The sequence below is a fragment of the Aythya ferina genome (genome assembly GCF_964211825.1).
Source record: "Aythya ferina genome assembly, chromosome: 21".
In the NCBI taxonomy this organism is placed as follows: domain Eukaryota; kingdom Metazoa; phylum Chordata; class Aves; order Anseriformes; family Anatidae; genus Aythya; species Aythya ferina.
The window spans coordinates 2997779-3019852 of NC_140319.1; the positions used below are offsets into that span (position 1 = coordinate 2997779).

Below are 22074 nucleotides of genomic sequence, written 5' to 3' on the forward strand. Positions count from 1 at the left end.
CAAACTACCTTCTTCAAAATCACTTGGGAGCTCCCACTATACATGTATTTTTTCTATGATGTCAGGACTCTCAGATCAGCAACCAACCATCTCATGAGATATTGGAGGAGCAGTAGGAGTCCTATAAAGAGAGGTTCTTGGACTCTGGGGCATGTTGGTTTAGGGATTTGTTTTTGATCAAATGTTGTTGGACAATGTAATTGGAGGACAGGGATGATTGTTCTGAAAAAAGCATCTCTTCCAGTTTATTTTAGAGGTCAGCTGCTAGGAAGCATCTGGATCTGTGCATCCTACAGTTATAACTGATCTTTCTTCCTCCAAAGAATCAGCTAATGCTCACTGTCCTAAAGAGAGTTGTAATAACTTGCACTTTCACACATCAGGACAGATAAAATGCATTTAAAAAATGCAGAAGGAAATATAAAGGAGTTGAAGGTTCATTTGGCCTTTGGAAGCCCTGTGTTGTTTACTTCATGTATCATTTGTTCCAGAGCATGCCTGCAAAACTGCTCTTTGCTTAACAGTATTAGTGATACCAATTTGCAGGGTAATGGCAGTGATTCAGCAAGAATGAGCAAATTGGCTTTCTGCTAACAGTGGGTAAAGTTCTTGAAATTTCCAGATACATTATTAAAAGTCCAGCTGACCTGTGTTCAAATCAGCATAAAGAACATCTTGGGTTGTGTGCCTTCTTCCTTAGCCCAGCTGAATCTCTCTAGAGATGTTATTTTTCCATAATCTGATTTATAATGTGATCTTACCCCCACATCAATTCATATACTAAAGCTGATCCATTCCCACCTTCCAACCCCCAAAAAAGTTTGCTGCTGACACAGCTTTCTCTTCCTAACACTCCTCCTTTTAGCTTCTTTTCAGAACTGTCAAGTTTGAAGAAACTTGTCACGGAAGACTTGAATTTTTTCTCCTTCATATGTACTAGTGAACCACTAGCTCTGAAAAGAAATTATAACTGGATGTAATGAATTCTTTTAAAGAAGGCATTGTTAGTAAGGATTCAGGGAGCATTTTACCTAGGGATTTTTTTCCTAAGCTAGTTTACAAGCTTCCAGTGCAAAACCATTACAAGAATTAACCTACTGTTCTGTTTTTGTCAAAATCTCTGTCACGTTGATTTTGTAAGATTCCAATTCAGACTCTTGAAACAATAAACTCCTTCTCTAATTTTGACAGCCTTACGGGCTTAATTCTTCTGCCTCCCTTGTGTGTCTTAGAGGTTTTGTCAGGACTGAGGAAGTAATCAGAAGGCACAGCAAATACTGTGTGACCTAAAGGTGAGGTAAATGTACTAAACAGAATGTAAGATGAGTTAACCAGTTTAACACAAGGTAGCCACTCCATTAACGTGGTATTTCTCATTGTTCTGTCTTTCATATGAAGAAGCAGGCTAACAAATTGACCCAAACTGGTTCCTAATTAAAGATAAGTAAGAAAAAAGAAGGGCAGTTATTACAAATTATAAAATCTAACATAAGAAAATAATTAAGCAATTGACAGAAATTACTTGATTTTGCATCCTTTTGTCTGAATTCCTGGTAACACCTACATGCGCTTTGAAAACACTGTTCTACCTATAAAGACAGTTTTCATACATACTGAATTAGGAAAGGTTATGTCATCTAGAACTTAGAATCACTCAGTAAGGTATTTATTTGCTATACTGATTTGTTGTGAGACCCAGGGAAAGCAGTAAGACATCCCAACGTAGCTTTTCACACAAGGCTGAACACAGACTGTTTTCTGTCAAGTCTGGAAGCTAAACAGAAACCTGGTCCCTTTGAGCCTAGTCCATGGCAAAACTCCATATACAAGGCAACAGTATCAGACTTTTAATACTTAATAGCATATAGAAGGACAGTGTGAAATCATAGAACCACTGGGACACATTCCAAATGGAAAATGTGAACTCAAGGGAAGAATGAAATCAAGAAGCACAAAAATACAGCTCTTGATTTATCCAAATCTGACAGCAGTACTTCATGTAACAAAAACCAGATCAGCTTGGCAAAGGGTTTTCAGTTTTTTAAAGGAGGCTTAGTTTTAATCTGTGACCATGATAGATTGTCAATGCTCAAGAACCCTGCACTGATGTGAAAAACTGGTACTACTAGACACCCTAGGAACACAGATTTTCCATTGTGCAACAGTGATGCACTGTGTTCTGAGGTTTTCACATCTGGTTACCAATGTACTATATATATACATATATATATATTTAAGTGAAAACACAGAAACAGTAGCCCAAATGGCTTTCAAACATGTCTTGAACATGCTTTTAATTTCCAACTCCTTTTCCTTTCAAAAATTCTTATAGTTTAGCAATTTCATGTGCATAAACTTACTTCCAAGTTCGCTAGGAACTGGGCTGCAAAGGCTCTGTAAACAAGTGTAGAGTCCTACCCATATAGATGCAAAGTCAAGAGCATCATAAGCATCCAAACACTCTATCTGAGCCTCTTTATAGAGCCAGAAGATTTTGTTCTGCAAAAATGGACCTTTGTTATGCAAATGATATGCATACAGAGTGCATCGACTTGTTTTGGAGCCAAAAGTTGCTTTTTCACTGCTGTTTATTCCTTCACAACTGGGCAAGTAAGAAAAAGTATGCTTCTATGACTCACTGAGAGTGTTAGTAAATATACACTGGTGCTATTGCAGTTAGGCACTATTGTGGTTAAATATTCAGAAAACATAAATGCATCTTTTGAGCTTTTGTCCTAAGAATTAGTCATTCAGGTATGATTTAAATTCAAACCTGTTTATTCACAATAGATTAGTAAAACTGTATTAAAGCCTAACACTTTAGCACTTCCGTTAAGAAGTACAAACCCAGAAATATATGCAGACAAGCAGGAGGAAAAAACTGAATGAGTTACCACTGTGAGGTGTTACATGACTGCCTTCTCGCTCTTGTTGCAAACTGGAATTGCAAGTGATAGCACTAACTGATGCAATTTTACAAAATTAACAGGGCTGCTTCCTGAATGCTCCAGTGCACTGGTTAAGGACTTCTGAGTAAGAACATGGAAGAGATTCACTTTGGGATGACTTTAAAATTACAACTAGGAACCACTGCTGCAATGTGACAGGTCCTCATTTCCATCAACAAAGGTATGTACCGAGTGTCTGTTTGCACCTGTAGACATTTACTGAATGCAATTTGAATAATCAAACCTAGCTGAAGTTAGGTTTGAAACCTAACTATACGTTTGTAAAGTTTCATCAACAGAAATTAAATTCTTGAACAAAAGCATATGGTAGATTCGGAAAGGTGACAGTTTGGAAAAAAAGATCTCTCACCAAACAGGAGTTTAATGATTACTGTGAAATCCCAGCATACTAAATTTTTGCCACTTTTCAGAACAGAACTGCAGTTGAAGTGGACAAACCTCAGCTGTTCTCAGTACGTGTACAATTTCAAGCTTTCTGATTTTTCAGTTAGGTGAATTTTTAAATGACTTGCATATACTTTTCACCATATAAATTACAGGCAAGATGCAGTAACTTCAGTTTTACTATAAGTCTGCTTTTGTTTCTTGCTCTTGTGCACTTGTGTAATGTAGAAACTTCTGGTCGAGGTAAATCTGAGGTAAAGTAGTAAACAAGTAAAATAGTTCATTGTTCACTGAAATTTTAAGGTCAGGTTAGGAAAATACTTAACATTAAATATTTAGATTTGTCTTTTTAGTCCAACTCCAAATGTCAGAGCAACTTTTCACATAGCTCAATAAACCAAAATCCTAATGAATGAAAATAATCCTAATGAATGAAAATAATAATAACAATAACACCTCTGATACATTTTAGAATATTATTCAAAGCAGGAAACAGATATATGAAATAAATATTTAGAAGACTAGTCCCCTTGGCATCAAAGAACCTACAAATGTTTGATATTAATAAATTTTTGTTTAATCTGAACATAGTCCTATGGTGTAATATTGCTGACTTTTCTATTTTAAATGTATTTGTGGAGATTTATGCAGAAAAAATAAATTTAATGGTCTCAGGAATCAAAAAATCAAACATACTTTCTCAAACTTCATATCCCTTCATTTTTAAGGCTGCTTCTTATTTTCATACCAGAAAGTTGTTATATTTGTTACCAGTCCAGACACTGAGTCATTCCTGTTTAAACCAGACACTAGGCTCTCTGTGTAATTTCTCTCTCCCCTTCAGAGCTTTTGGACTGAGAGGAAAATTGTAATGCCAGGTGCCTCCCCCAGCTCCCTTTCTAAAGGTATTACTGTAAAAACACACAGAGGTGCTAAATGCTGCCAAGCGGCAATGGAAATTCTCACAGCTCTGGTTATTTCAGATGCAGCTAAGTTAGGGAACACCACCTGATCCTGAAAATCTGTACAGACTTGCAGTTTCCAGTTAGAATGGTTCAATTTCTTCTCTCCAGAAACCTCTCTCCTGACGCTATGATGATGCTCTGATAGTCCTATGGCTTACTTCATATAAGGTAAACTGGCATTTAAAGGTAAGAACTGTACAAGATTATCTCTCTCTCTCTTTTTTTCTTTTTTTTTTCCACTTCTGAAAACTTATGTGGAAGTTTCAATAGAGCTGAAATTCAAGAGATTACGATATTGCTCATATTATGTGTTAAAAGAACCAGGTATGAGATGAGTTTTGAATGTAGGTAGCACCAAAAACTCAGTTGTTCTTATTTTTGTTACCAAACAACCCTTGAACTCTCTGTTACATGGCCACTTTGAACTATGACCATTTCAAAAATGTTTTATTCTGAAACATAAAAATAATTTGTTTTCAAAGGGACTTAGCTTCCTAACTCTCTTCTCTTGGTCGAGTAATATGACTTTGCTGCCTATATAGAGATGCTTAGACTTGCACACTTCCACTGCAGTGGTCCTTTAGCAATTATAGATAAAAGTTTGAGAATCTTTCACTTCTGTCATCCTTCAGTAATTCTAATTTTTACCACTAGATGGCTTCCCAGGATAGTGGATATAGGTTCAGACCTCCTGAAGTGACGTGGGATTGGATTCATTTGGGCACCTTCTTAGTAACATATTCAGTCATAAAAACAAAGCTCTTCCCAGCACGACTGAGATGACAGCAATGTGAGGTTTGACACCTTTGAACATCTTCTGACATCCTGACATCTAGACATTTCAGACTATGTCTGATTGCCGCCACAACCTGTAACTGTGGAGTGAGCAGCTCTCAGTTCAAACGTGCACTTAGATCCTCCTGAGAAAAGGTTAAGCAGGACAGCTAAATATATAACTTACCTACCTAATGCCTAACAGTGCAAACAAACGAGTCGGGGGACCTGGTTGCAACACGCTTTGCCCTTTCTCCTGTTACAACATAGTTTTAAAGTGCTGTGGAGACCTTGTGTTGCAACTATGCCCTCATATCTGGACAAAAGTCTTGGAAAAGGAGAGCAGAAAAACACCCTTTGATGTGAGAAAGCACGACTCCCTGCTTCGGCCGGAGCCTGCTTTTTTCATTGCCCCGCTACTGAAGGTACCAATCACCAGTTTTCAGCAACGTAAGCATCTTCCAGCTTGGAAAACCCATGAGTTGTCATGCAGTCCGTAGAAACACTGCATCAGTGGTAATAGATGTTGATGATTATCAGCCTGGGCTGGACTCAGCCCAACACTCTCGGGCTGCAATAACTTTTCCCATCAACACCAACTTAACCTGGGCAAGCAGCTCTCTCCCGGAGCTCGCAAGGCACAGATGGCTCCTTTGAACTCAGCCTTAACCCTGACCGCTCCTGAAACTTTTTTTTTTGTGTTGTTTTTCCCCCCCTCCTGGGCTCCCGTCAAAGCCCAGCACCCTGCTCTGCCGCGTTCCTGTCAGGGAGGAACAGAGGAGGTTCCTGTCAGAGGCGGGCGCGGGCTGCGGCCGCAGCCGGCCCCGACCTCATCCAGCCCCGTCCCAAAGCCGTCCCAAAGCCGTCCCAAAGCCACCCCAACCCCGACCCTAACCCACAGCCGCTCCGACCCACAGCCGGCCCCGACCCCAGCCCCAGCTCCTGCCCGCCGGCTGCGGGCGCCGTGTGGCGGCTCCGAGCCCGCGCTGGGGGAGGGGAGAGCACAGCCAGCCAGTCACAGGAACAGTAGTGAAATCTCCCCGACACTTTAACTGTCAATCAGGCTTAATGGGGTATAAAACCTCCCCGGCGCGGCGGCTGTGATAGGCAGAGAGAGCAATAGGGAGAAATGAGTAAGAGCCAGCGCTGAAGCAGTGCACGGCGTAATTCCTGCTCTGTGCTCCCCGAGTGCCAAACCCGGCAGAGGGGGCAGAGGGAGGCGGTTATCAGCTCGCCCTCTGCGACCGGCTCGGGACAGGACGTCTGGAGATATTTATAGATATTAAACCAAAAACAACAACCTTACCCTGAATAGACCCTTTCTTAAAAAGAAAGTCCTGGCAATTCTGTCTTATTTAAGCAATTTCCTGAGTCTAAGAATAGAAATGAGCTGCCTGGAAGGCACCGCAGGCTGAAATTTGGAGACATAGGCTGCTTTATTTTATTTTTCCAAGTATAAAAAAACCTTCCGCTTGGATACTGGATTTTTGTGACAGCCTTTGAAACGGAGGGATGTATGGTTACTTTTAATTTTACTTTTTTTTTTTTTCTTTTTAATTAAAAAAAAAAAAAAAAAAACTGTCTTCCAGTTACACAGCGAGGAAGCCGTGCTACCTGCGTGTGACAACCCCAAAGGACAGCGATCAAGAAGCAGGGGAGTGACTCGGTCTTCTGCACTGTTCTGCTCCTACCCCGATTTTTTAGGGGAAGAGAAGGATTTTTCCAGTCCAAGAATCCGTTGCCCCCCACGTTTCGGAAGGGGGCCGAAGACTAGTCACCCACCCGGGGGTGCATGAAGGGTAGTGGTTTTCTTTCTCTCTTAACTTGGTTCTGTGAAGGGTTGGAAGAGAATTTTGCCTTCCTGGCTTGCCTGGAAGAAGAGGATGATTTGGAAATGGCTGGGCGCTTTGCTGCTTTTCCCCGTGCAGATGGTTTATTTGGTGGTGAAAGCTGCCGTGTGCGCGGTGCTGCCGCCCAAGCTCCGGGACCTGTCCGGGGAGAGCGTGCTCATCACCGGCGGGGGCCGGGGCATCGGCCGCCACCTGGCCAGGGAGTTCGCGAGGCGAGGAGCCAGGAAGGTGAGCATCCACCCGAAGGGGCTGGGGGAAGCGAGCGGCCACCTGCTGCTCTGCTGGGGAGCCTCCGGCCCGGGGGCTGCAGCCCGTGCCCCCCACCTCGGGGGGGGGCCAGCCGGGATCGCGTTCAAACGGACTGAGAGGGGGAGAAGGAGGGGAGCTGGGTGTAGCGCTGCCGAGCCTCGCGTTTCACCGAGTCGCCCACTCCTCATCCTCCTCCTCCTCTGCATCCTGGCTTGCCACACCTCGGCTAAGAAAACGGGAAGGTGAGAAGGGGGCCCCCGCGCGGGGTACCCCCCTTGCAACTTGCCCACCGGCCGGAGGGGGGCACGGGGAGGGCCCTGCTGCCCGTCCCGGGGGGTGTCCGCTTTGGGGAACGGGGGGGAGAGGAGTTGAGCTGCACCCCAGTGGTTTGCCACGTGCAAAGTGCTTTCTGCAGTCCCTTGTGTTTTCGCTTGCTGCCAGCCCCGAGCTGTTCAAAGGTAAGGTGAATGCTGGCCCAGCGAGGAAGAAGAGCACAGCGTGAGTGTGAGCTGGGAGTTTGTTCGCACATTTCCTTTAGGAAAGGAGAGGGCTGGGAGTACCCAATCTCTGCTGCAGCCTAGAAATGTCAGTGCAGCTGGCGTGCCCGTTCTCTAGCTCAGGAACTGCCATTCACCTTGAAGTGTTGTGTTTTCATAACTACAGGTGTTCCCATACGCATGAATCAATCGGGAATAATTAATAAATAAATAAATAAATAATACCCTGAAACAAGGTTTGAGTTTTCAAGTTTCATCTTTACCCTCATTTAGGGGTAATGGAATGGAGGAATCATGTGAAATTAGACAGCTGCATAAATACTACAGCACGTGAGAGAGGATGAATGGAAGCAAATACAGAATAAAGCAGAAGAAAAATACAGAATGGGGGAATATTTAAAGAAAAATAGTCATTTAGTTTAGGATACTGTTTTGTCACTTCTTTATACATGCACTATGGTTTTCTATATGTGGTTTCTGTATGGAGCTGTTCTGGTGTACAACTTTGAGGCGTAAAATATGTCAGCATTGAACTTTGATGTTTGTATATGCTTGTGTTTAAACATCATGTTGAGATTTACAAATTCTTGGAGACAGAACAAACAAGTTGACTGACCTTTGGACCCCAGCAATTTGCTGAAAGTGTATTTACATTATCTGGTAGAATACCGTGCTTCATTATTTATTTATTTAGCCCGGTTGGTTGCTATGCTAAGCTGAGGTATTGAAGTGCCACCATTTCTCCAGCTAATTCAGGAGCTGCTTAGCTACAGCTCGGCTGCAAGCTGAACAATGGTAGTCAGCCCTAACTGACATGGGCCAAGAGGAGCTAGTGAGCTGAGGATGAGGATCTGTAAACTGATACAGACTGTAGTTCATTTGCATGTCTTATCTCTACAATCCTTACGTATCTTAGAAGGAACGAATAAACAAGAGAATTATTCTTGGGAAGCTTTGTACTTGGCTCATATGGTGTTATGAAATGCTGCGTGATTGCTAGTTACTGTTTACAACTTTTTTTTGTTGTTATTGTGTTTTTTTTTTCCATGCCTGTCATCAAGGTGTTTCACTTTTTGCTCTTACTGAACTTGAATTAGATTCTCCTTTCAGTTAAACCATGACTATCCTGTGAGCCAAATGTGGTACTCAACAAGTTGTGATCTTCTCTGGTACTTTGGAAGTGGCACATCTTTCTAGCAACACTGAAGTAGGCTTATCTTTTTCTTCCTCAACATCTTCAATGACAATTTTACTTCAGTGTGGTTGTTTCCATTTCCTTTGCTCTGAGGTTTCACTGCTTTTCTGCCTTCTGTGCTCAACCCTGACTTTCTGTGTCTATTGCAGTCTCCGTGCAGAATGCAAGTCCTCTGTTTGGCATTAATCTTTGATTTTTTGCTTTGCCTTAGACAATCAAAAAGAACTGAGAAAGACTTGAAGTGGCTAGCAAGTCATTTTTCAATGAGGCTTTTGAGAATTAATTATTCTATTTTTCTCTTGCCTTTTTATACAGTTAGCTGTTTTATAATTACATATAAATCTTGAATTACAGATCATAATTAATAATATGTAACAGATTCTGATTGTCGGGTGGTATATTCACAATATTCCACGTTTGGAAAAATGCTTCCACCAAGGCGCAAAATTCGGAGGCCATGCATAGTGTTACCTACAGGTGAATGAAAACAGTAACTTAAATTCAGTTTCTAATAGTGGGTGTGCAGTATATCTTGAAAAAGTTATCACAGCGCTTGCGCACACAGACATAGTGGCGGAGTTTTGGAGGTAGGCGGCGATATACAACCATATTTTTGAGATTAGAATCTTCTGAAAGATGGGTTAGTTGAGACTGTTAGCATATGAAATTTCCTCTGATAATTAGGCTGGATTAGATTTCACCTTGCTCTATCTTTCTTTTCAGAAGCTTGTTTTGTTAATCACGAATTAGATGTATCTGAGCAGTTTTTACGTAAGATGACAAGTGTTGTATTTCATGAGGATTAAGAATTGTCACATCTGCAACTTTTTAAGTGTAAAATTTGATCTTGCAGTTAAAGCCCTGAAGATGTCAAGAAATAAATCAGAAAAGGGTTTAGGCAAATGGAAATAGTGTGTCTTCAGCTTGACAGATGAGCATGGAAACTAAAATTCTTAAGCCGGCAGACAAGAAGTCTCTTGGGCATGATCATGTAAATCCACCCTGGTTCCCATTCTCCACCCCCATTCTTTAACTCCATTGCTCTGCCACTGTGCCACAAATAAGACCTGAAGAGAGAAATGTCTAGGAGACATTTCCTTCTTAAGTGGTGTTTCTTTTCTCATTGCTGTTCATTGGCCTTTCCGATGAAATTGCCAAAAAAGGGACACAGCAGTGTTAGTTGTCTCTTCAGTTATAGAAGTATGTATCTTCTAGTTTCTTCAGTTAAGACTATCAGCAATTTTTAGGAAATGAGAGACTTTAATCATTAGATCATTCACGTTCAGGTCAATAATGCCTGTGAAATAAAAATCCTCTTCCAAATATTAACGGTATTTTGCAAAGAACATACTGTATAACTGAGTTAATATTGGGAGGACAGGGCCCTTTGAACAATGTTTCTTGCATGGAAGAACAGCCCGTTACAGATGTGAGTAGTCAGAGGGATGTAGGGGCTGAATGGGTTCATTCACTGATGGTTAGAGTTGGAAAATGCTTCTGGGGTTCCTCTATGCCATTTGCTTCGCCTACAGCATTTTCTATTACAGTGCCCTTGCCAGAGATCTGTCAGCCCTGTTTTTGATGATCTCCAGTGATGAAGTTTTGATTTGTATGTCTTTTGTATGTCATTTGTATGTCTTGCTCATTGTCAGTTCTTTTTTTAGGGCATTTCCTTGATGTCTAAATTTTTTCCTAGTAATTTTAACTTATTTTGTTCACAGATGGTTTAATTTGAGGTCTGACTGAACAGGAAAGAGATGCTTGGTTCTTAGGCATTCTTTGTTATTAAATGTTACCAAAATCTAATAAAATGTACTGAAAGAAGATGTAATTGTAAGATAGAAACACATTCCCCAACTCTAGTATATATTTTAGTGTTCAAGGTTATCTGGCAGTGACTTTGGAAGACTAACTTTGGCCTTTCCTGTGGGGGGAATGGCCAAATGTCACTGATTTTCATTAGTCTTTTTAGTTACACCTAATGCTCTGGGCTTAGCAATAAGCAATATGGATCTTCAGTAGCGTATCTACAAGCAATCTCAGCAGAGCTTTCCTGCTGTTTCTTTGTGATCATTTCTGTGATCATGGTTTCTTCCAAAGTATGTATATTTTGTCATCCTAGTTTTGCTTTATTTTTTTCCTCCAGCTGTGACTTGTTTGCCTTCTTGATGAATCAAGGGTGTTTTGACAAGAGACATGTCTCCAAAATACCAGGTGGATAGGGCAGCCCTAGCCTTGTTAGGGTGATGCTGCTGCAGAGGAGAGTCTAACACTTCCTATTAACCTTGCTGAGAGTTCTCCATATTCAACAGTGTTCAAGAAATGACCTAGTAAATACACGGAAAGATCTCTCCTTTCCCTGTTTTGTTCTCTGGATGTTCACTTCCTGTATTGCAGAAGACTAGAAGGCTCAAAGTGCTTGCATGCTTGAGCAGTGGATGAGGTAAGCAGTCTGGAATATCAGGACAGACAAGAGCCCTTACTAGATGGCAAGGGGTTAGTATCACCAACAAAAACAAGAAACGGAAACTTTGCTCTTGCATGGAATGTACTGCTTGATAGCCATGACCTCGCTCTGTCAGCACGGGAGTCTAGACAGTTATGTTTGCAAGTCTGCAAGGTACTTCTAACAGGATGACAATGTGGTGGGCAGCTGCAGAATGACACAAACGCAACAACATAGTGATTATTTTGGGATATATGCGTGTGTGTGTATATATATATATATGGTTTATATCACTCCTGGTGTTGATCAGGCTACAACTCACCTCCTGAAATCCCGGCTGTTCATTCTGTCATTACTTACACAACATTTTTGAAGTCAAACCTTAATATCTTTATTTAGGAAGACCCCTTGCGATTTGAACGGGTTAACCTCTTTCAGTGCAGTTGCAGTTGGGATGGGAAAAAATCAAAAGAGGAAGGAGCTCTGAGGAAGGGATGAGAGCTGCACAAAGCTGGCACTGCTGCAGGGAAGACTGGAGTGGGTTTTCTTCTGTGTTCTACTAAATTCAACCCAACTGAAAACCTCATAGAAATTTCAGGTGCTTGAGAGCCATTTATAATTGGAGGGTTTTAGCTGAATGAGCTTTTAGGCTATAAATTCTGACTAGGAGGAGAGTATTGCAGAAAGACGGCACAAAGTCTTAGAATTTAGCCTGGCATGCCCAGTAATGGAAAATCTGGCAAACTTTGAAATCCTTTTCTACAATGGTGTGTGCCTCTCGCATTGTCTGCTCAAGCCGCATCTATAGTTCTATGAATATTTTACGTTGGTCTTTATGAGTCATGTTGACTTAGCATTGTCCTGCTTTGTATTAATTAGTATATACTTTTAAAAAAGTTTTTTGTAACATATACTGATGGTATATTTTAAAAGATTAGCTGCATTGTAACTGGAGTTGGAAATGAAAGTAATACTGATCTCCCAAAGTGAGGGTGAAATACTGAGATTGATGCTAAAAGTCATTCAGACCTTTTTTAAGGTGTAGGATAAAAGCTTTTTAGTATTTCACATGGATTTTAGTGTTCTTAAATACTTCTCCAATTATTGGTCATTCTCAATTGTTCATCTCTGATTTCACTTTCAGAACCTGTCAAATGTTTTACTAATCTGTGTTTGAGTGTTAGCTCTCACAGAAAGAAGAACGTGACATCAAATTCTTCATGCTCAGGAATTTTTATCTGCCATGGAGTTCCACCTAGAGAGGCTGTAGTGCTCCAAACAAGAAAACTTTTCTTTTGTCATGTACATAGGAGTATAATTTCTGATATGTGCAGGAGTAAATTCAGTAAGTGAGTCCTCCTACTTGCTGTCTGTCATTTTTGAATTCCACTGTGGCTGAGCCAGTCCTCAAGACGACGCTTGCATTCTACCAGTAATCTCTGACGCGTATCTTGCAACCCACTCTCAGTTCAGAACATGAACAGACCTGACCTGGCCACCTCAGTGGAGATCAGTTCTGATATACGGAAAGGAGCTGATTTAAAATAACAAAATTGCACAGCTGAGAGGAACCGGTTTTCTATAGCCTGTGATTAATCACCACGTATTTGTTTTTGACAGGTACCATGATCTAACATCATTTTAAAGGTGTCATGAATTCAGTATTTTTATTAAAGAAATGAACACAGTCCTTGATGTACCTTACCCAATGCAGTTGCAGCATGCAAATCTACTGCACAAATAGGTGTTTAATTGGCCCAGTGTATCATAATTTGAAAAAACGCTTACTGTAAAATTTACATGTATATTTTTAGGTACCAGTGCTAAGACAATGTTGTCAACAGAGCAGCTGTCCACATACCGGGTCTTTTTTATGCGCTGTGCAGATACCAGAATGGCAGAAACTCCATGTATTTGATGAATTTCGTTGTAGGAGTTCTGGCTGCACAAATACGGAAATAACAATCTGACATGTCTCAAAGTGCAAAAGATTGTGCATCAAAGGGATTTATTTTTCTATTTAGTAGCTATTTTAGTAGAAAGAGAACATTTACCTGTAGTACAAATCTGAGGTTCTAAGTAATTAATTTCTCCTGTTGTGTGTGTAGTTTGGAAAAAATAAATAACATGGGAATCAAACAGTTTCACGTAATTTTTTAATGGTTCCTTTAATCTTATTTAAATTTAAGAACTTAATCATACAGTGAATTATTATAGCCTGTCATAACTTACAAGTAACCAGAAGTATGTGAAAAGAATTGGGGAGTGAACGTTTTCCCATGTCATGCAAAATAATATATTAATTTAGAGCTTTTGGTAAACTGTGAGAGTACACATTTGATTGAATTACTTTTATATTCTCTAGAACAGCTTTCTTTCTGTAAAGATTATGTACTGACAGCAATTTTATTTAACGGCTTCCTGTTGGCAGCTCACTTCCTTGTTGACTGAACTTAAGGATGGGCAGAAGAACTCTTGTTTCAAGATCCCAGGCTTAGATGGCATTAAGCCTGTTATGTGTACCGGTGCCAAGGCCAGCAGTTTGAATAACATGCTGAATAAGTGTCTCCGTTGGCAAGCACAGCCAGAATTTATCAGATATCAGATCTGTTGATGTCTTCGCAGACATCATTCATTCATCAGCAGCGTTCTGACTGGAGCTGTTTTAGTTCATGGTTTAGAACATACCTGTCTTTTGTTGCTGAGCATGCTGTAAGGAGAATAAATAATGCTAACAAGAGGAGGAACTGGCAGAGTAACAGCTTGTCATCTCACATCAGGATGCAGTGATGTCATGTGGCAATACTGTCCTAGCGAGACTGTGCTATGTTATCATACCCAAATCCACCATTTTTTAAAGTGCTTAAGGATTGGGATCAAGATAGTTAAATGAAAATTCCCACAAAATAAAGGGACTGTGACAGTGCTGTAAGAAATTTACAATGTAGGTATAAACCAAAAGGCAAACAGCTTCATACAAATGCAGAAGTCTGTACTGAAGTGTTTTTGTTTGTTTGTTTGTTTAAGCAAGTGATTTCAGCACCACTCGTTTAACCATTTTTAAGCTTTTGGAGAAGCATCACGGCAGCAGAGGTTTTAAGGTGGGATTAGCCTAGCAACAGTGGAGTGTTTGGGAGAATGTTTGCAGAGGTGCAGGCACTTAGGACACTTTTGAGGTGTAGACAATGCAGTAGAAAACAAATGATTTTTGAAAATGTACTGGTGGGAGGTAAAGGTGGCAGCAGGAGCTCTGAGGCGAAGTGGAGGGTGGTTGCTAACATGGGGATAGTGGCCTTCAAAGTGAACATAAAACCTTAAAGATGGAAAGCTTGGAGAAGAGGCAGTGACATTTGAAATGAGAGTTGAGGTGGTGAAAGCCATAAACCAGGTATACAATCTTAGTTTTACTTGGATTGAAGAAAAGAAAAATGCTGCGTTGTGAATTTCAGGGCTGACGAGATGTTATTAGTCTGATTTTCATCTTACTTCTGAGGGGGTCGTCCCTACTTTCTTTGTGTGTTTCCATCTCTTGTAAGTGTGCTGCTGTGTATTTCTGTTGCATTTATGTCATAAGTCTGGCACACACTAGGAAAAAGTTGACTCAGATTTGTAGAACTATTTCCATCTAAAGCACTAACATATATAGATAGTTTTTACTGCATTATAAAATGAGTTAAACATGCTGTTGAGCTAATGTCTAATTAGTCCAGTACAGCAATTTGCTTTCAGAAAATGACCTAAAGCCCTGCATACATTTTAAAGCGTTATGACTGCAATGTCTAGCAGGAATCAAAGATCTCATGTTTGTTTTTGTTTTTGTTTTTTTACCCTGCTATGGAAACCTGTCCTGACTGGGACATTTGGGATGAGAATGTGTAGTGGTTAGTAAAATATGAATGAAGAAGGAAACTGGAAAACTCTGACTATATTTTGATCACCATTCCTCAAGCAGATCAGCAGCATTCGAAGAGAGCATGTGCAATGCCAGTATGCCAAGAACCTGCTGATTTACAGCATACTACTGAAGCCATGAGCAGAAACTTAGTCCCACATACATAATTTTTAGAAAGATCTTCTTAGCTGGGCCCAGACTCTCTTCTTCAAAGCGTCACGTCAATGTGCTGAGCAGTTGAACAGGTCAGAGCCAGGCACTGCCAGATGCGTTGGCTGATCACACTGACGCCAGTGGGAAAGGGTCAAATACATGTTGCTTGTCCTTTATCCCAGCAGGGATAAAATTGATTCTAATTAGCAGACTTGAGAATAGATGAGTACCTTGGCAGACTTTGTAACTAATTTAAATTGTTCATGCTATTAGTTTAGCCATAAACTATGCATAATTATGAAAGGATGCTGGGGACAGCCACTCTTACGTTGCCACCTTCTTAGCTACAATGTACTGAACACAGTGCTACAGAGCTCATTTATTTTGATTAACGTGGAGATTTCTGTTGTCTGACACTGCCTGAGGAAATGTGTCGATACTCAATAAAGTGGTGTTTGAAAGCAGAAATGCAGCGCTGCTGAAGTCAGTTAGTCCTTAACATTGTGACTGTGAGATAAACCTGCCTCTCAGTATATAATCAGTGTCAGACGTACCTTTGAGTGCACTTAAACAACTTAAAATTATAGTTGAGTTGTTATAAAAATAATGCCTGGATAGATTTGGGACTGTGATTATTCTGTAGTCTGGCATCTTTCTAGCCACAAGAAAGAGTCTATATAAAGGTGGGGTGGTGTTCGGTATGAGCTGGCTGATACATTTCATCCTGTATGTAAACGAGAATTTTAAAATTTTTGCACCTTTTAAAATAGGTGCAAGTGGAGTTCAAGCCTCACTTCTCATTCAGTTAGTTTTCCTGCCAGCACAGACATCAGCTTGCACCAGTTGTGTTGATAGGGAGCATTTGTCTTCTAGAGAATTCCTCTTTCCCTGTCAGCCCTGCACTGAAGCTGCTAGCAAAGTTCCTCTGAGTGCCAGCTTGGATCAGAAAGTGAGCATTGCAGACACTGAACAAAATCTTATTTCAGTGTTCCCTGAAGCTTCATCTTGCAGCAAAGCTCTTCTGTGTTGCTAGGCCTAAGTTAAGAAATCCCGAGGTACTAAGAAATCATGATGTATTGCTTGAAGAGGTGTGAGGTTTTAAGCAATTGGAATTGTTTGTTCTTTCTATTTGCCCTTTGAATTTCTGGGTACACCCAAGGTACATTTTCGAGATTTTCTTCATATCTTTGGAGTGGACAAGCTTGCACCACTTCAAATGAAAGCAGAAATTCTTAGATAATCATTTAACACGTGCTGGACTCTTAAGGAAAACTTCAAATGTTACAAGACTTAAAATAAATTTATGTAAGTGGAAAATGTTGTTGGAAAGACACTGCACAGTTCATCTGTCGTTGCCCTTAAAGAAGAAGAGATCAACAATAACAAAAGCAGACAATCAGATATTTTCTATGTGAAGATTAAATTGGTGTTTGTCCTAGATCTGTCATTTTAATCCCCTTGCTAGTAGTAAACAGAGCCACCTCATCTCTGTGATCAGCACATGCACTGGGAGAGACTTGGCTGTCGTTGTTCGGAGAGGGAACAGGAAACCCCGAGGTCGCCTTTTAGCAGCTTGGATTTACATCGACTGCAAACTCAAATTCCCTGTGTCCTACCTCCTGAAACAAACTTACCAGTGAGGACGCAACTCAGCTTACTGCCTTAAAGAGGTCATGCTTCCAGGCAGAATATTAAAGACATCCAGCTGGTACAAATACTTCTTTCCCAAAGCAGTAAGAGACCAGGGCTGGCTCTGACCACAGCGAGCTGTCAGAAGTGATGTAAGAGCATTTCCAAGACTCTTGGGACACACGGGAGTCCTGTCTCCCTGAAGTGAGCTGTTTGAGTTGGGTTTTGAGATACGCTGATTGTGCAATGCTTTGGAGTGTTCCTTGTGTTGCTTGGTATTTGATTTTAAGCTGGGCGCTTTAGAGATTGTCTGGATTGTATTTGTGTTTGAATGTGTGCTTCATGGAAGCAAGAGGTTTGCCTCTCTGGAAGCAAAATGCTTGGCCATCGAAGGAGTTGGTTTTTGTTTTGAAAGGGGGGTGTTGTTTGTGGATTGGTTTGTTTTTTAGGGTTTCCTTTCCCTAGCTGACGTGTAACCATTGCAGATTGCTCTGTTGACACCTCCTGTGCTCCTGTGCACGCGTGTGTATGTGTGTGTGGGTAAGTCTGTGCGCAGTGATCTGGCACCTTGCATCGCTTTGCAGCCCGAGTTCAGCAGTGGGTCAGCCAGCTCCTCCTGACATCATTGCACTTGTTTACCACTCACACAGAGGAAGTGCTGTGCTGATGGGTTTGGCCACTGACATTATCTTATTTTAGGCCAGCGTTTTTGCAGAATCAGAGATTTAGAAAAGCATTCTACTTCTGTAAGGCAATTTTAGTTCCTCTTCCTGTCTGACTTAAGAGGGGAAATGAAAAATAGGAAATTCTTAGCCGCTGAAATTATGTGACAAGAACAGTACATCATATTGTCATTAAAATTCAGTGCAACTAAATAATCAGATTGCTCGTTATAGAACGAAAAAGATCCATTTCAAAGGGAGTCAGTACAATTAGGATGAATTATTCTGCAATACCTGAAGTGAGGATGGCTTCTTTAGTCACTAAAATCCAGAAAAACGGTTAAAATCCTTCTGTTTGCTTTTGATGCACAGATTTAGGCCAAGTCAGGTTATTTGTTTCAGGCTTTAGACTTCTAAGTGCAATCTCAGCAGTGACAAACCTTCCAGATCTCTCACTGATGGGCCTGGAGAGCGCTGTCAGTCACCACTCCTGCAGATCAGTCCTTTGCAGTCAGTTCATCCAATTAGTGTAGTCTTTTTGTGTGCCTCTAAATATTTTGCAGTGGAAGTAAGGATCATTCTATGGGGCACGTTTGTCTGCCCCATATCGGGCTGTTTTTTGGGGCTACATTTCAGATACTTCATAGAAATAGTTTGCAGATCCTCTGTGCTCTGCAGGCTGTTGGTGGGTAGAAAACCCTTAGGAGCACAGAGCTCTGCTTGTGGTTGAGTTGGAACACATTGAGGGGTTATCACATCTCCCTGTTATATCATTGACCCCTTAATCACCAGCCAGGTTAATTTGTGTAGTGTATTTTACTGGAAAGTAAAGCTTATCTCGTGTTCTTTGGTAGTTTAATTGATTTTATGTCCACATTCAAGTGAATTAACTTTATTTTACATTGCAGTAGCCTAAAAAACATGCATGCGACAGGCAAGCACATCCAAAGGACGGAAATTTCGAGGGAGCAGTAACTTGTTAATATGCTAGAGCTTGATTTGGGATTGCCTGACCAGCCCCTTTAATTTAATACTCGTCGTTGTAGAGAAGTCTGATCAGAGTTGCTTTGATCAGTTCTGGGTAGAAGTAATTATCGTGAATTTTGATTCTATATTTAGATCCCATTTTATTTAGCTAGAGCTGTGCTGGGTTTCATATTCTTCTTATAAGCAGGGTAACTGCTCCTTCATCTTTGCTGTGGATTGAGGGGATTGGTATTGCCACTGAAAGACCCCTTGAGCCACTGTGCACCCCTGTGGGGGATGCATGCCCTGGGAGCTTATAACCTGCTGGTTCCCATCTTCCTGGGCTTAATAGGCTGAGAGAGTTAAATGGATCCTGATAACAGCCAACAGAAACAACAGATGAGTAGATTTTAGAAATTCTGCCCTGTTGCATAGCAACAGGCACCATTAAAAAATAACATTTTGGAACATACAGAAAAAGATGGGAAACCAGTTAAGCGTTTAATTACTGAGCTTTCTTCTAAGCAGTAGCCCATATTTCTTTGAATAATAAGTACTTATAATCCTTTTGACAGCTTTTGTATAGTTTTGAAATGGTAACAACTGTCTTTTTTTTTTTTGGAGACAAAGAAAGGAGACTTGTAGGGGAGCTTGTCTGGAGCTGTTCCTAGCATCCTGATTATAAATGGGTTTAATGTAGGTATTTTAACTCCCAGTACTTCTCCTGTAGCCTTATGGGAGAAATTATTTTTTCAGTCAAGCTGCATCATGTTATGCATGCGGATGACCTGGAGCACATTTTAGGCCTTTCTGGAGGATAGTTTATAATGACGGTATTAGAAATGTTATTCATCCGTAGGTTTCCATGTCTGTTTTCATGGCAAGCATTCCTTAAGTTTAATAACTTCAAAAACTTCCCCTAGTCTTTCTTTTCAGTGATATTCATACAAGAGCTGGGATTTTCTGTCCAGCTGTGTCTTCTTCTGGTTTTAAACATTCCGTGTGGCTTTCCTTGTCCATCAGAGCTTCCAATCCGTTTACCATTTTGTCCACTTTATTTTGGGATTCTGCTAATGTGACAGCACAGCAAAATACAAAGTCCCTTTGCTTGTAAGAGGACCATAATGACACATCACAGAACTGCTGAACAACGTGGAGTAAACGTCCCTCCACTTCATCCAGCAGTGTTCTGGAGCAGATGCTCTGAATTAAAGCTAACTTTTTTCACTCTCTGAGGTGGTGTTCAAGGGTAACCGATCCAGGGACTGGCCCTGGGAGTCTGAGTGCAGTTTCAAAGGTGGTGGTGATGCAGCAGCCAACTTTCTGCACTAGAAGCTGAAACACTTCAAGATTTGGCAATCCATTATAGAATAGAAATCATTTCCCAAACATAAAGGCATACTCTTTAAAAAATGATCCAGTTCTGTTGGCCCCTAGTTTGTAGCTCTATAATTCTTGTTTTCCATAAATCTGTGTTAGGTCTTATTTTTTCCAATGTGTTAGTTAAGAGGTAGCAGATCTTTCGGTCGGCTGTTGATTGAACCGGGCAATTTGAGGAATTACTTTCACCCAGTCAAGGTGGTGGAAATAATACTGAATTGGATCCAAGTTCTTAACTGCACGTCCCTTACTTACAACGCTTCCCTGTCCTCCAAACTTCTAGTTGTTTTTGACTTTACAAAAACAAACACTCTTCCCCTTCAGTGCCAACACAGCTTTGTAAATGGTTAACTGTATTACATGCACATTAGACCTGCCACATGTGAAGAACTCTTTACCCTGAGAGTTATGTGCAGTAAGTATGAATAATAATGCAGAATTTTGGATGGAAAGCATGGAAACAGCAGAGCGTGGCATTTTTGTCAAGCAGACTTAGAAATTTCTTTTTTTCATTTGAAATGTCATTTACTGACTTCCTGTCGCTTCATCCTGTCTGCTGTCCTTGCGGTACAAAAGGGCTTTCTGCACCTGCGTGTTTACCCTTCCCACAATTTCCTGTGGTCTCTGTGGACATTTTTATATGAACCTGGATTATAGGGATGGCATGCCAGGCGACTGGAGGCGGCAGCACACTTGGTATTTTCACAGGACAGAGCCTTGTGTTCTGTTGGTAGCTATCTGTAAAGCCTTAGCTCAAATGCATAACTTTTAAAACCTTGCCCCTCTCTGCAGCCCCCAGATGTGCCACTTCTTTCTGCTTTGCAGCCAGAGGATTTTATTGCTGGATATTTCTTTGTGTGCTTTGGTTCCCTGGAGCAGAGGCCGGTTCTAACACATGGTGTGGCAGACATTCACCATTAAAAATCTGTCGTTTTTCCCCCCCCAAATGCCTCCATGAACCTTTGCAGGGTGACAGCTTGTGGCCACTTGGTGCTTTTGTTGGAACGTGCACTCCGTTTGACCCTGTCCCAGCGTTAATAGGATTGTAAAGGCTGACTCCTGCGTGACCTCTTCTTGCAAACAACCCTAACCCTTCCCCTTCCTCAACTGCTCTGCACTGCAGAGCTGAGAAGTGTTGCTCCCAAGGCAGTCTGGAGACGCAGTTCATGTTGCAGACGAAAGCAATTGGAAAAACCACTGGAAAAAAGTCAGCATGGGGCCACCTGTCCTTAAATAGTCCTGAGTGTGAGAACAGTAGGCATTTGTTCACTTCTTTAGAAGGAGCTGGTCTTAAATGCCTGTTTGCAGACAGATTATGAAAACTTCTCTTTCCAAGGAAGGCCTCTGCTGAATAGGAGACAGGTGTTTACATACTTTTCTGTGACTTTTTAGGTGCTGCTTTGCTTTCTGCAGAGGAAGAAAAAGGGGCGACTGGGGTATAGTTGAAATTGACATTGCTTTAGGGGAATGATGTTAATCCCATTGAGTGCTAAGTCAAAATATAAAGTAATAAAAGTTCTGACTCTAGACTGAAGGAACTGGAATTCACTTTTTTAGTCTCCTTCTGAAGTCTCTGTGGATCTAAATTTTATCCTCATTATTCTATGTTACTCCTGGCCTTAACTCAAAGCAGCTTATAACAAAGACTGTGTGTTGTTGGCAGGGTTAAATTTAAATTAAATTACTGTAGTCTGATGTCTTTATAACTTGTAAATACTAATCTAGAAATGCTTGTGTGTAAACTAGTTAAACGGGCTTACTCTTCTGATACCGCCGTGCTTACCTGTAATCTTTCTTATGCCAGTCCCTTGCGGCTTTGATATTCACTTTCCACTGTGGGAATTGAGAAAATTTTGCCACTGGCCTGCTTTGTTTGCTTATTTTTATACAAGTGTCACTAAGGAGCTGGGTTAAGTATTTTGACCTACTTCAGGCATCAAAAGGTTCTTTTTTTCCTTTCTAAAGCAAAGATTGGCTTTTCCCACTGAACGGCCACACCTTTCACTCTTTCAGTAATCTGTCTTTAGCATGCCTCTCCCATGAAGGACTCCTGAAATAACTTG

At 41.0% G+C, this 22074-nt stretch overlaps 1 protein-coding gene across 9 annotated transcripts in view; it reads left to right on the plus strand.

The window, feature by feature from the left end:
• DHRS3 (dehydrogenase/reductase 3) overlaps positions 1-22074 on the plus strand; it is an 80931-nt gene that overhangs the window by 48317 nt on the left and 10540 nt on the right. Inside the window, exons 4-6 of one of the 9 annotated variants that reach the window (XM_084495231.1) lie at positions 2990-3129; positions 4427-4504; positions 6682-6891. Coding sequence is in view for 6 of the 9 variants with exons in the window: in XM_084495229.1 (XP_084351355.1) it covers positions 6976-7170 (195 nt within the window). In the remaining 3 variants the exon portion in view is untranslated. Of the gene's footprint in view, positions 1-2989; positions 3130-4277; positions 4505-6142; positions 7171-7245; positions 7434-22074 lie in introns of those variants that run through there. The other 8 variants (XM_084495229.1, XM_084495225.1, XM_084495230.1 and 5 more) reach the window with 8 other exon arrangements.